The sequence below is a fragment of the Dipteris shenzhenensis genome, chromosome 26 (genome assembly GCF_047967505.1).
Source record: "Dipteris shenzhenensis isolate YYH24624 ecotype China chromosome 26, Dip_SZ_1.0, whole genome shotgun sequence".
Lineage (NCBI taxonomy): Eukaryota > Viridiplantae > Streptophyta > Polypodiopsida > Gleicheniales > Dipteridaceae > Dipteris > Dipteris shenzhenensis.
In genome coordinates, this window is record NC_141621.1 from 52,459,556 (window position 1) to 52,475,020 (window position 15,465).

General features: G+C 40.7%; 1 protein-coding gene across 5 annotated transcripts in view; it reads left to right on the forward strand.

Moving 5' to 3' along the window:
- Window positions 1–15,465, forward strand: part of LOC147885262 (uncharacterized) — a 123,802-nt gene that overhangs the window by 22,319 nt on the left and 86,018 nt on the right. For all 5 annotated transcript variants that reach the window (XM_087397654.1, XM_087397655.1, XM_087397657.1 and 2 more), the window contains exon 4: window positions 3,973–4,098. In XM_087397654.1, coding sequence (XP_087253780.1) covers window positions 3,973–4,098 — 126 coding nt within the window. The remainder of the gene's footprint in view (window positions 1–3,972; window positions 4,099–15,465) is intronic.

Consider the following 15,465-nt stretch of genomic DNA (forward strand, 5'->3'; position numbering starts at 1 on the left):
GCAAGACTTCTCTTTTGAGGATTTGAATCTAAATAAGCTCCATTATATACAACTTAAAACTTCGTTGAATCGCTTCTTAAAAGTAAAAGCTTTCTTTCAAAGCAAAGAAGTCTATCTAAATAAGGAACTCTTGATTCGTATTTTTACTTCTCCCTCACTTGACAAGATAGGCTTAAACTCAAATTTGAAGTCTCTTGACGTAATGGATTCTCTCCCTTATTTTGTGAGAAGAATTTGGAAGCATCCAGTAGTAGCTTGGAAGTATGTAAAAACTTTAGGACAAACGGCTTTCAACTATGGAGAAATAGGTAAAAGGCTTTTAGAGCATTCAAAATCTTCTATCCTTAGAGAACCTTGTTGTTGTCAAAGTAAGAGATTCCAAAGCTTTATTGATGCTGATTTAGGACATGTAGTCACAGCTGATACCTCAATTTTGCTTTCTAGTAACTTAAGAGACCTTTTCATGAAAGGCACGAAATTTCAATTGTACTCTTTTGAAGAGTCTTGCCTTTTTAAAAGCTATTGATAAGGGAATTTCAAAGTTTGTTTTGCAATTAGAAGAATGTTTAGGAGTTCAAAATATCTTATCAAAATGGAAAGGGAAGATTTTGAAGAAAGTTGCTTTGAAACTAGAAGAAGTCCCTTCGGTTAATTGGTCAAAGCAAAGTAACCATCTTTCTAAAGAAGATGAAACTCTTCTTCGAAAATTCCATAGGAATTTTGTCATTTCTTATATGAACAAATGTTTCAATAACTTTGTTTGTATTTGCAAAAAGTTTTACTTAGAATGCCTTTTGAGAGAAGTGAACTCGCTTGCCAAAACTTACGCCCGTGCCTTAGTTTCTCAAAAGGATTTGAGCTCAAAACATCAGAGTTTTTGCTAGTCTTTTGGGTTTGTTTGCAATTCTAGTATACTTTTTCTTTGTGCCGCTTGGAAGTTTCACAAAACTCCCAAAAAGCCAAGATTTATTGCAGCTGCTTGTGAGAGTACTTTGACGGATGTTTCTAAATGGCTAAGCTTCTGCTTCAAGGCCATGTTGCCTAGTGTCCATGAACTTTGGAGGGACTTATTAAAAGAGGCAGATGTCCCCTCGCACTCAAGCTGGATTTTAAATGACTCTGTAGGAGTGATCCCTGGTGTAAAATTTTTTAATTCCTCTCGAAGCATTCAGGAAAAAGAGTCTCCTATTCTCGTTCAAACCTATGATTTTACGATGCTTTACACAAAGATTGAGCTAGAAGACGTGAAGTTTAGAATAAAAAAGCTAGTGGCTGAAGTTTTCAATATGAGATTTGACAAAGATAGATGCAAAGTGCTAAAAGTTGAGAAAACAGCCTTATTCTTTGACTTCTTGTGGCTAAAAAATAAAGATCATGACATAGGTTCTAAAAATAAAAGATACACAAAGGTAGTAAGTGTGGAAGATGTTTGCTCTTGGATAGATTCTCTTTTAGATAATCTTTACATCACAATAGGTGATTCTTTGTTTCAACAAATTATAGGATTCCCCATGGGCACTAATTGTGCTGTCTTTTTAGCAAAATTTTATCTTTTCACTTATGAATTTGAGTTTATGCAACGTCTTATTTCTATCAATACCTGCCCTATCATTTTACATAAGATTAGCCAAGTTAGGCGTTTTATAGATGATTTATTTGTACCAGATGTTCCTAACTTTCAAGACTTTATGTACAAAGACGCTAGTGCTTTTGGAGAAGGAATCTATCCTCGTGACTCTTGTGAACTGAACTGCACTTCAAGAGGGGAATCTTGTGTTTTCTTAGATCTTAGAATCTACCATAGGATTAGAGGTTGATATATATGATTAACATGAACAACCTAAATATAGTGGTTTACACATTATAAAAATGCCTCACATTGACTCAAACATTTCTGATTTGGCAAAATATGGAGTCATTTCTTCCCAATTCCATAGATTTTTCCACCTTTGTACAACTAAGGAGTCTTTTATCACTCAATGTGGTAATTTGATCACTTTACTATTACACAACAGGTATAATCCAAGGAAAATAATGAAAAAAGTACGCACAATCTTAGATATGAAGTCTTTTATCTATGGTGTATCGGCCTTAGGTATGTTTAGAATGATTGAACATAAGCTGAAAATAAAAAGCGGGGAGCTGAATAGCCCTTTTTTGTTAAAGTTTCAAAAGAGAGTTTGTTTGAGTATGCTTGTGCTTTCTAAGTTAGAAATGTATTTTTGCCTCTTTGTAGGAAACGATACATAAGTGTAAAGGACCATTTAGCTTTTTATGTTTTAAATAAGAGAGAGAGAGAGAGAGAGAGAGAGAGAGAGAGAGAGAGAGAGAGAGAGAGAGCGATATTCCAGTTTTTTGGAAGATTTTGTTTCTTGACTTGCTTGTTTATTTTTGCTTAGTCACTTGCTTCCTTTCTTCTTTATTTCTTGTTTTCTTTCTCTTTTGTTTATTTGACGCATTTTAGTAAGCACTGGGTTTGCCCAAGAGACTCTGCGGATCTTTAGAAACCCAGTATAGCTTCTTATGCTTGGGCACTGATGACGACATAAGTGTTGCTTTGCTTGCTAAGTATGTCTTCCTTTTGTTTTTCATAAAAGTTTTTGTTTACTTCTTTTTTCTTCTCTTTCATATTCTCTTTTATTTTCTCTTTTATTTTCTGTGTAGATTTTTGATCTTTAGAACAACAAAAAATCTAAGTTTGTATGATTGGACTTATTCTAGTCTTACAAAGGTATATGATCTTGTATATTACCGGCATCAAAGTAATGGGTTCCAATAATCTAAAGACTCACAAATGGGCTTCTTGGGAAGAAGTTTAACCAACCCTTTCTTCCAAGCAGCCGGCATACATTGATTTTGCCAAGGAGTATTAATCATTTGCAGCAAAGGCATTTTCAGCAAATCCCAAAATGCCAAGAAAAATTCCACCATGAGACCATCCCAACCAGGATTTAACAGCATCATTTAGCTCTTGTTCACACGCATAGTCACACCTACACACACACTTATTCTCATGCTTATTCATATGACCCCTAGCCTCTAGGTACTTCACCCCAAGTTCTTCAATTTACCTAACGATCAATTTTTTAAGCAAGGGGCAGATGCTTTGCTCATGCCTTCCTTTTGGGAAACAAGCTTGCTTGCTTGCATCCTTGCGTTTGTCTGTAGTCTTGTACCTGGTGACATGAGGATACTTTGAAGCTCTCATATGTTCCCTAGCTTCCATAGCTTATGCACGTTTTAAAGCATCCATCACTTTTGCCTTTCATAGCTTCAGTTGCATAGCAATTCCCATGCTTTTCTTAGCTTTTGATGCATCCATAGCTTCTATCATGTCCTTACCCTTCTTAGAGTTGTCATCTCATCATTTTTGTCATGTTTGTAGCCTCTATACATTAGGCTACCTTATAGCTTTTGCATTGTCCATAGCCTCCATACTCTTGAATATAGCATCACCTAATCACAAATTTGCTCTATGTTTGACTTGCATTATTATGTACCTCCCCCTCCCTTTCTTATCCCCCAAAAAAGAATTCCTCGTCTCCTCTTGGAAATCCACTTACCTTGGCTTACGCACAAGGCTTGTTGATTTTCTTCATATTCACACAACACCTATATTATTTAGTCGATCATTGTACCCTTCAGTGTGATTATAAAAGAAAGATGAAAAGTAAAGGAAATTTGTTCAACTTTTTAAAAGTTAAAAATGTACAATGGTTTGGCAAAATTCTTATCTTAGTTGGAGAACTCTTAATTTGTGTAGTTTAGCAACCTAATGAGAATGAAACTGTAAAGCCTTGGGTATCAACCCATGTATATGTTTAATGGCTATGCCAGACAAGGAGCTCTAGTTTTTCAAATCTCTTTGAAAAAACATGGGGCATGAAGTATTATCAAAATATTAGGTATCTTGCTAACAATACATATAAGATGCATCTTATAACTTATGAATTAGTTATTGCTCCTTTGCAGGCTTACTGGGTTCATAACTTAGATATTTCAAGTACAGAAGTACTTGAAGTGATCGCACGTCGTCATGGGGTTCCTCTAGAATTCATCAATAATGAAAGCATCAAAACTCAGCTTCGTGACAATACCGTAAGATGATTTGTTGAAATATTTATCAATGTAAATTGTAGTGGTACCTTCACATCTTTGACTTGTCTATTGTCTTTTTGAAACTTTGCCAAATTTTTAAAATGGGTTTCCAGTTTGGAATGGCTAAGAGAGTTTGCTAGTTTGTTTTACAATCAAAATTTTTCAAATATTGGTTTTAATTCTTTTAGACATGCAAACTCAGATTTGTGCTTGCCCTATGCTCTTTTGAAAGCATGTGTCAACAAGATCTGTTGTTTTTGTTGATGTAGAATAATCGCCTATATCATTAATTTGAACTGGGTAGCTCTATTAATCTGTTAAAAAAAAAAATCAATATACAGCTGTCTTTTCCATAGTGCTAATCTCTATGCTCTACAATAACTTGGCATGGATCTATTAGTTTGTCCATGTAGATGGATTTGTAATAAGATTAAATAACTCCATTCCTAGGACCTAGTAATGTTGATTGAGGATCCAATAGTTTAATTTAAAGAAGGAAGCGTAGCTCACAAGAGAAATAACTATGTTAGTATCATGACTTTGTAAGTTGTAATATTTTGATGTAGCTATTGGATGATTGTGTTGTCTTCCTTTAATGTTTGAAGTAGAAAAGGTTTCCCCCCCTCGGTAATGAACTTGGTTTATTAGCAAGGGCTAACGACGTGTCCCTGGCTAACCCAAGTAGTCACTGTCAAATTGTGAAACGCGAGACCTTGGCCCTCATAGAGGGTTCTCATGTCTATCCCAGTCAAATGCCTCCCCCCAACCTTGATATTCATTGGCATTTTTAAGAGGAAAATGGCTTGTAGCTACCCATGATTCATTGTTTTCTTTTTGAAGCAAGATGAATTACATTCAATAGGCCTACCAAGGTGAATTTTGTTGTGCTCAAGTGAATGTTGTGTTGATCTTACTTATAGTGGAGTGTACACTAGTGAGTGATCTTACCAATATATGAAGTTTGTTCCGTATTTGCTTTTTCCTTGGAAAGTGTTTTTCCAAATATGACCTACAGTGGAGCCATGGATCATTGTGTGTGTGTTAATGATTTGTTCCATATTGTGATTGATCATTAATTGAGGGAGTTTTGTCATGCTTGGGGGTAGTCAATGTTGAAGTGCATGAAGAGGGACGTTTGTACTTGCTTTAGGTGATCTATATACATTAAGTATTGTTATGACTCGTAATGTAAAGAAGTGGAATATTGTGAGCATGGACTAACACATTTGTTGAAGTAGTAGCTCTTGCTTTTGAGTTGGAGGTCAGGTTTATAGTACATTGTAATGCCTCAGCGATAATGCCATATACTGGATTTAGCATGCCAGGGCCCCAATTATGTTCTCTATTGCGTCCCTTATAGCCGTTGCTCTATAGCTCATCATCACTGCAATGAGCATGTAGATGCCCGCATTCATGCCACTTGCTTTCAATCACAAGGCTTATTTGTTGGAAGTCCAATGCTAGGACTAGGGACGTGCAAGTAGAGATTCTAGATTTCCAAAAGGATGCCATAACACTCCTAACCACACAAGTAGAGTTCAATAAGAATATACATGCATCTTAGCGTGCTAGCACGAGTAATTCAACACGCCGTTACACAAGCTGACGCCATAGGATCCATCAAGCCTTGAATCCATAAACTTGACTTACACTCGTGTCGCGCACCGATCATCATCTAGGGACCTTACCTCGCCTAGAGGGGAGACACTATGTGTCACCATTCCCTTTTAGCATACTTGTACAGTTGGTCAACTACACCCTGCCTCATGACCTACAAGCCACCCGTGCTCATTGCATACCGAAACACATGGTTAGGTCAAGTCATAAATCTTATGGCTACTCTTGAGCATTCCAATTCTGAAATCCATCCCCGGGACCCATTTATCAAAAGCCTCCAACTGTCTACCATCCAAATAGTAGCTTGGCACGCCTACACATGCGAGGGCTGAACCCTCCCCTGTAGGCTATGGCAAGCAATGGAAGCTAAAAAATGGAGGCGAGAAGACAGAAAATGAGATGCTGTAACAAATTGCTGCAAAACTGAGTGGAGGCTCAAGAGAGAGCCAACATAACAAAACCCTAGGGTTAAGTGCCCTAACTGGACTAAGTGTCGTAACTGTCCTAAGTGGTACATGTACTAATTGTACTAACTGACTTAAGTGACTGTAACTAGGCCTACAAAGCACATACCAACAAATGAGTGGCACCTATGGATAGCCCATAGAATGGCCTACAACCCCCCCTCCATGGTATGGGCTGAAGTATCCTGGACATGGCTCAGGATACTTGAATATCTAATGTCATGGTTGCACATGTTCATCCTGTAGGGATATCGCAACCTATAAGTGTACATAGTACAACAGATCGAGTCACAAAAGGTACTAAGTTTAAAGCTTGCCGAAAAGCTTCAAACTTAGGTCGAGGTAGAGCCTTCGTAAAAAGATCTACCAAGTTGTCTTCAGTGGGAACATAAGACAACTGAATATCACATGTTGATAATCTCTCTCTGGCATAGTGATAGTGAACCTCAATATGCTTTGTGCGAGCATGGAAAACTGGATTCTGTGAAACAGCCAAAGCACCATGACTATTAGTGAAGATGATGGTAGGAGTAGTCTGACATGCATAAAGATCTGCAAGTAACTTCTGGAGCCATACACACTTCTCTGTAGCTGCAAAAGCTGCTCTGTACTCAGCTTCACAGCTAGAAGTAGCAACTGTACTCTCCTTCTTGCTGAACCAAGAAATGCATGAAGTACTAAGCATGAAATAGTTGCCACTATGTGACATACGGGTGTCCGAACAGCCAGCCCAATCACTATCAGCGAATCCATGCATAACAAGTGAAGAATCAGCCTCATAAAGAAGGCCCAAATGCTGAGTGCCTTTGAGGTACCTGAAGACACGCTTCACGGCATGCCAATGGTGCGTAGAGGGGTTGTGCATATATTTGCTCAATTGTGAGATAGCATACTGAAGATCGGGTCTCGTATGGCATAAGTAAATCAAACAACCAACTACCTGCTGATAGAGAGTGACATCACATGCACTGCTGCCATCCTCAGAAGAGAAGTGAAAACTAGGCTCTAATGGTGTGGATACTGGCTTGCATTCCTGAAACTGAAAATGCTGCAAAAGTTGTCCAATATACTTGGATTGTGACATCATTTGACAGCTTTATCATCCAACTTGGTGCGTGCCTGAGAAGGCATGGGCATATTCCAAGCATCCAAAAGTCCTCATGTGAGAAATCCTGGGCTTATGATTTATCCAAGCCTGATAAGGTGTGATGGTCTTCAGTGCCTTTGTGGGACATCTGTGCAAAATGTAATTAGCACACGTAACGGCATCCAACCACAACTTGTTAGGCTAGTGCTTACCTTTCAACATACACCTAGCCCTCTCCATCACTGATCGATTCTTCCGCTCAGCCATGGGATTTTGTTCAGGAGTGTAAGGCATCGTGCACTAATGATGAATGCCACGTGAGGCCAAAAAAACAGCAAAGTTCTTTGACATATATTCACCCCCCGGTTTGCATTAAGGTGAGCAATGTGCAGCCCACTCAAGGCAATAAAATGCCTGAAGCATGTAGAAATTTCATATTTGGATTTCAATGCAAAATTCCAAGTATACTTGGTGAAGTCATCAATGAATGTGACAAAATAATAGAATCCCCCAAGAGTTGCAACCCGCATGGGTCCACAAACATCACTATGAACCAAATAAAGCTTGCGTGTGGCACCAACTCTCCCAGCCTTGGGAAATGCAGAACGGTGCATCTTACCAAGCAAACAAGGTTCACAAACATGCTTTGAGGGCATATGCATTTTGGGAAGATCAACAATTATACCATCCTTATGTAACTTCACCAAAGCCCCAAAGTTGAGTTGGTCCAAACCTCTCATGCCACAAATGGGTATCTACCATGGTAGAGGAATCAAGAGCAAAGGCATCTGCATCTGCAAGTCCAGCATCATCCAAGCATCTGTCATAGGCATCAAGTCCATACAGTCCTCTAGTCAATGCCCGAGTCAAGACCATGATAAAGGCATGTGTAGCATTATACACTGCACACTGAACACCATAAAAAAGAACCTGATAGCCACAAGTAGCTATGGCTGAAATAGAGATAAGGTTCTTGCGAATGCTTGGAACATAAATCACATTCTCTAGAGTGACAAGACCATCAGAAACATAAATAAGAGAAACTTGTCCAACGCCTTTCACTATATGTGATGCATTATTGGCACATGTGATGCTCTCCCCCTTAGATGTATGCTCAAGTGAGCTGAATAACTTCCTGTAGGAAGTGATGTGCTTGGTAGCACCACTATCAAAGAACCAGGCATCAGATACATCAGAAACTGTCATGCAGGCATCATGAACATTATGAACATCAGGATTATACTAACATGTAACCAAGAAAGCCCAATGCTGGTCTTGTGTAGAATTTGCTGACTCATTTCGATCTTTTGGAGTAGCAGAACCAGATACTACAAGACCAGACTCTTTCTTCTTCTTTTCAGATGCAATTCTCTTCTTGCATTCAAATATATCATGCCTAGGTTTCCTGCAATAGTTGCATCTCTTCTTCTTCTTCTTGTTAACCTTCGAAGAAGAGGCACCATGGGAATTACCGGCATGTGAATGAGGGGGTTTACCAGCTGAAACCTTGCCTTTGTTTTTATGCTGGGCAGCAAAGGCTTGATCACTAGCCATAGAAGCATTGCGATTTGCGTGGCTTTGTTCCTCCTGAAGTAGAAGAGCAACTAGTGCTTCACGAGACTGCTAGAAACAGCTTTGAGTCGTTGCAAAGAGCCCTAAACAGTCTGGTATGAGGCGTACTGCAGTAAATGCTTCTGTATAGCAGTCCGTACTGATGTACCGACCACACGTGCAAGTTTTGGAGCAATCAATGCAGCCGCACAGAACCGTACACATCTTAAATGCAGGGCTGTATATTGGGTAAAATGCATAATTTTCCCTTTCCCAAGGATGGTGCAGCCCGGGCTACATGGAAATTACACATCGTCCATAGCCTGAACCATCGAAAAACATTGGGACTTGTACGTTAGGGGAAGGCCACCGCACAGTGGAACACATGCACACTCCGTCTCTTGGAGGTCCTCTTTATTATGTTACTTTCATAGATGACTCCACATGTTTTATTTGGATCTTTGCTCTTAAGTAAAAGCCCAAAGTTTGCAATGTCATTAAATACGTTGTGGCCTTGGCTGAAAATCAATCTGAATGCCGGTTGTAGACCCTCCTTTTAGATTGAGGGCGGGAATATCTATCCAACGCATTGCAACAATTTTTTGCTGAGAAGGGCATTACACATCAGTCTAATGTGAGCTATACTCATCAATAGAATGGGAAGGGCAAAAGGAAAAATCGGTCACGTTCAGAGATGGGCAGATGCATGCTAAAAGCAAAAGGGTTGCCACACAAATTTTGAATGGAAGTCATCGTTTGCTCAAATCATATTCTAAATAGGTGTCCCAGGAGGGCTCTTAAGGTCATGACACCTTATCAAGCATGGTTTGGTCGTAAGCCCAATGTGGGCTATTTCCATACATTTGGTTCTTAGCATATGCACATGTGCCTCAAGAGTTGCGTGGCAAACTTGATGACCTTGCATAAAAGTCCATATTTATTCGCTCCAGCAATGGAAGCAAAGGGATAGACTTTATAGTTCCGTGACCAGGAAACTTGATGACAAGGCCAACAGTCCCTAGGGAGACGGTGTAGTTGAGGCCTAGAGTGAAAGATATGACAGACCCGTCAGTGTGTCAATGCACATATCAGAGGCTTGGGGATCTTCCCTCCAAGTTCACCATACTAGGGCACAACCCATGGGTGTGACAGTGGCAGTTGTCCAATAGAGAGACAAGGCTAGAAGACCACACCGGACCACGCATATACTGACTGATGTTAGCGCTCTATCACGTGTTTCATGTTGCCGCCAACAGCACCAACCACTGCTCCCCACAATATGACTATTTATAGGGTTGTAAGGAGGAGGCTTCGGTCTTTGTTCTCTTGGGTTACAAATTACAAGTAAGGCTATCCCTTGATATCAACACTTGGCTCTCATACCATGTTAGAAAATATAGGGTAATTGCTTTCTATAGGCCACCTCCCTTGCAACATACAAGATCTACCCTGAGATAACAACACACTAGAAGAAAGATACAGCTCAACTGCTCATGCTTACTGAACAGTAAAGAGAGCAGCATAGATCAAAAAGAGAACTCAGACGTATAGCCACAACGGAATAAATATAAACTAGGTACAAAAAACTACCAATAGATGTACTACCAAACCTGGGTCCTATTGCTGCACCCTCTAAAGTGGGACAGCTTGTCTTCTATCACGTGACTTTGTCTAGCCTTTTGTAGCTATTCAAAGGTAGAGCACTCCTGCAAAATTCTACTCCCAAGCTCACTACTGACAGAGCGCCTCCTATGCACCCTCTTATTTTCTCCTACAAGCTGTAGGTATGCACCTAGGGGTGTGAAAATCCACTCAAAATTTAACCACAGTTTTCAAGTGCTCTTTATGTTCCTCCTCATTCCTACTAAAAATAAGAATGTTATAAAAAAGAAAACTTGTCATCGAAGAAAACTCTTGTGAATTGCTTGTATCTTGGCTGGATCCATTCGGATACCATCTTTGGAGATAATATGACCTAGATATTGGTCATCAAAGAAAACTCTTGTGAAATCTCGGTAGTTGTTCCATCATCCTATTGAAGGTGTCTGGGGCATTTGTAAGGCTAGGTGGCATTGCTAGATACTCATAAAGTTTGAAAGTTGTTGAAATGCGATTTTACGAAGATCTTCAGGTGTTGCTTAAACTTGCTAATAGCCACTTTTAAGGTCTATGCGGTTGAAAACCATAGATCCTCCAAGTCATCTAATCGAGGAATAGGAAAACGATTTTTGACAATTTATTTATGCAAGGTTCAGTAGTACTACACACATCCTGAAAAATCCATCTTTCTAAAGGACTAGCAAGACAGGAGTGCAAAAGGGAAAACTACTAGGTAGGACTAGGCCTTTCTCCAAAAGTTCTTGAACTTGCTTGAAGATCTCATCTTGTTTGGTTTGACTAACTCGATATGGAGGTTTATTGGGTGGAGAACATCTAGGGACTAGGTAAATTTTATGGTCTTCATGCCTTTTTGGTGAAAGATGACTAGGTAACTCTTGTCAAAAAAAAATCGTTAAGAAAGTTTAGCCTTATTTGACCAAGTGGATTGTGGAAATCTTCTCTAGAACTTCCTTTTCACCAACATAAATAAGAACAGGACATATTCTTTTTGTAACAACTACTAAATATTGTGAATGGCTTACCATAGGAATAGTATTTCCTGAAACTCCAGCTACAATGCTTATATCTCGACCCTGGTATTGAATGGTCAGGATGTTCTTTGCGTAAGCAATTGACTTGCTTATCTTATGCCAAAGCATTGCGAGTATAACATCAGCACCTTGACTTAGGACAATCATAAAAGATAGGCGATCAAAATATCCCTGAATGTGAACCCTGAGTTTATCAATGAGAGGATACACCTTTTCTTTATGACACTTGAAAGCACCAAGTGCCTTTTGAGCTTCACCAGTCTTCAGTAGCTATGTCCAAACTATTGGAAATGGAAGCGAAAGAACACGAGAGAATGGAGCTGAAGTATGAAATCCCAGAAACAAGAACTACAAAGCTAGGATAGTAATAGAGACAAAACTTTAGAATGAACCCTACTTGGGGTCATAAGTTGTGTGGTGGCTAACTCACCCACAAACTCAACCTCTAATTGAGGTTAGGGGTCAAAAACCTTAATGAAGGGAAAAGTATTCTTAACCCCTTATTCATAGCATCGGCCAATGCCTTAGGAAATATAAATATTTCTAGCACCCCCTGTAGTGATAATGTCACAATGTACAAGGTTAACATCAATCACCAAATGGCTATAAGTTTAAAGCTTTGTGAGAAGCCTCAATCTTTGGATGAGGTAATGCTTTGGTGAAGAATTTGCTACATTCTGTTGTGCACGGCAGAAGACCAAGTTGATGTCCCGTGCAGCCACTCCCTGACATGATGATAATGAATTTCAAATAGTCCACCAACTCCCAAGTGTGGTGTTTCTTGATGGAGTCAATCTCCAATTGCATTGCTTGCATCGAATGCACATTGTCTCATGCATCATCAAAACAGTTAGGCTCATCTGCCTCAAGTATGCTACTGACCCAAGCAAACTCACGGGCATCCTCAGTGTCTCTAGTGCCATGTACGGCTAGGAAGTGGTGTAGAAAGCTTGTTGTCCTCAAGAGTGTGTAGCAGCCAACAGGGTACTGATATTGCTTCTTGCGCTTGTGTACCTTCACGTGCAACGGCATCATCAATTTCTTATTGAGAAACAAGCTTAGCCATAGACTGAAGTGAGGCATATTTTCCACTGGCATAGCAGGTGCAATATCAAAGGAAATGGTCATCAGCCCGTCAGAGGGTTTAGAAGGACCCTGATTTCTGCCAAAACCAGCAAAGGGCAGATTTGCATTTTCACTAAATATAACAACCCGACTAGCGATAACCTTCTTGGTCACGGAATTATAGAGTCTATACCCTTTGCTTTCACAGTTGTAGCCAACACCATGGTATCGTCTATGTGCTTTGAGTAGCTAGCTAGGTCTCTATGTCCACTCTGGGTGGAGTCTGGTTGAACATCATGCTCCTAGTAGCTGGTCTCTATGTCCTATCATCTATGTGCTCTGAGTAGCTGGTCTCTATGAATGAACGTTGCCAAATATTTATGATTTGGATGAACCAAGAGGCTAGAGAGAGGTCTAAATCCACATCGGGAAGGATAGCGGTGACGATTTTGGATCTCATTGTACACAAGGCATGTGAAAACAAAATGCTCCTTTGACTCAATCTCGTGTAGATCACATAGGGTGCGTGTGCACCCTAGGTTTGCCCTTAGCCTATCTAGTCTGAATGCGTAGTCACTGTGAGGAAACACAAAATTGCCCGATCAAAATGCTTAAAGAAAGAAAGAAAGAAACATGTATTAATGTCCGCGGGAGGACTCACAGGCCTATGGGACAAAATGCACAAAAACGTAGACTTGTACAAGCCTCAGTGGGCTGTAGCAAAGGGCGCGCTAGGGTCTCTTGTTGAGTACTAATCTATGCTACCAAAATCATAATCAATCAAGTTCAAGTTGAATCAAGTCAAGTCAATCTCGGAGCTGGGACTCAGAAACCAAAGCCTGGCACAGTGATGGCTCTTTGGTGAGCTGTGAAAATATCTCGTATCTGCGTCTGTCGAGCTGTCTTGTGCTATGAAAGTGACCCCTCATCTGTATCGGTCCTGTTTGAGGAAAGCTGTGATAGGTCGGACCTCAACAGAGTATGCTTTGGGCACTCTCTGTCTCGTGCCTGGTCTCTACGTCCCTCTCTCAGTGGCACTGTGTCGGCTCTCTCTGGTGATCCAAGCTGCCCTCATATCAGGTAGCTCCTCCTCCTCTACTCCACTATGTCCTGGAGCTGACTCATATGTATAGAAGTCTGTGACGCGTCGCTGGGCCCGGGTCAACCTCTATGTCATGTGGTCTAGCTGCCCCCTATTGATCTCACAATAGTGTCTCCCTGTGCTGGTGCATCTCCATCAGATAGAGCCCAATGCAGACATGGTCATGGAAATGGATGAGTCATGATAGTGGACCGAAGCCACTTCCCTCCAAGTAGAGACAGTGGTAGCGTTCTCGGATCTCATTGAAGGTTAGGCAATTTGCTCCTCTGTCTCAACTGCCCCCAACGCGCACAGCATGCAAATCCTTTGCTCTCTGGGTATACCTGTAGCTCTTCCCGCCTCGATCCTCAACTGATGGGACGAAACCCGCATCTGTCCAATGTCAATCCTTAGTGCATGTGAGGCTCCTCTGTCCTCGAGGCACTAAGGTCTGATGATGAATCCCTTTTCTGATACTCTCAGGAAGTGGTCGTGGTAGAACTGAATCTTGGTGGGGAGCTCCTGGTCCCCTCCCCAAGTCCGAGATGTATGGCATTGGAGAAGATCTAATTGTATGATACAATTGATCTCATCACATTAGATCGACTCAGGAGGCGCATCCATGCTGTACTGAAAGGGAGGAAGTTTTTCGGTGCTTGGCAAGCCAGGTGGATATATGTGCATATCATGTGCTCTTACTGATGAACATAGAAGACTTAAGCACATAGAATAGCATCATAATTACACAAAAATGAGAATGTAGTTATAGCTAAGGCCTCAAGTAAAAACAAGATAAGGCATATCTTGCAACTTTAAATCTTTTTGTTGACGCATATCATGTAGCCAAAGAAGATCTTGCAACTTATGAGATCCTATACATAATGTGTATTTCCCCCTCTTACATTCTGGGTCATCCTTCACCTTTGGGAATAACACCTCTGGAGATAATAGGCCAAAGGAAAGAAGAAGGAAATATGCATAAAGTAATTTCCACTCTGGACCAAAGAGTGGTCGATCGAAAGATGAACCAAGAACATAACAATGATGGTCATCTAATTGTACAATGACAGTCTAGAACTAGACATGGCTTCTATGCTATCTTAGAGGCAAGTGAGCATGGCTTAGAGGCTAGTGAGCAGCTATAGGTTCTCATGCTATCATAGATGATTTGCAGTAAGCCATCCGTTTCTCACCAGATCATTCAGGCTGAGTTTGGGTCATCCCCATTACAGCTAGATGCTACATTTCAGGTCATCACGTATTTGTACCGAGTCAGGGAGTATGGGGATTACACTTCTGGATGCAGCAGGCTACCATGGCTAGCATTGTCCCCCTCTATGGCAGTTTTAGCAGGAGGTGACCAGAGATGCTGGTATGCATGCACATAGAGATGGTTTGAGCGAGTGGGGCTCCACATGGATAGACTCCCTCCCTTTCAGTACAATATGGACACTTCGTTTTCTCCCCTCCTATCACACGAGGTCAACTAGGTAATCCATGAGGATCTGTTATAGCTACACACATTCTGGACCTGGCTGGGACTGAGCTAACTTCTAGTGAAGCTTAGCTTTTACAGAGATCACTGCTTACATATCACAGAGAAGGGTTTCATTGACCCACCATGATACACGCATATCCAATTACCCCACTCACTGAGGATCTCTATTGGGTAGTTCCAGGTCTCTTCACATAGACTTCGTATCGAGAACGGCAGAGCAGAGCGTTGACCTAGGGAGAGGCACATATGCATATTATGTGACATGCAAGAGGTTGAGACGGATGAGCACTTCATCTTCATGTGTCCTGTTTACTATGAGATCCGATGGCGTTTCTACTGCCTCTTTAGAGATA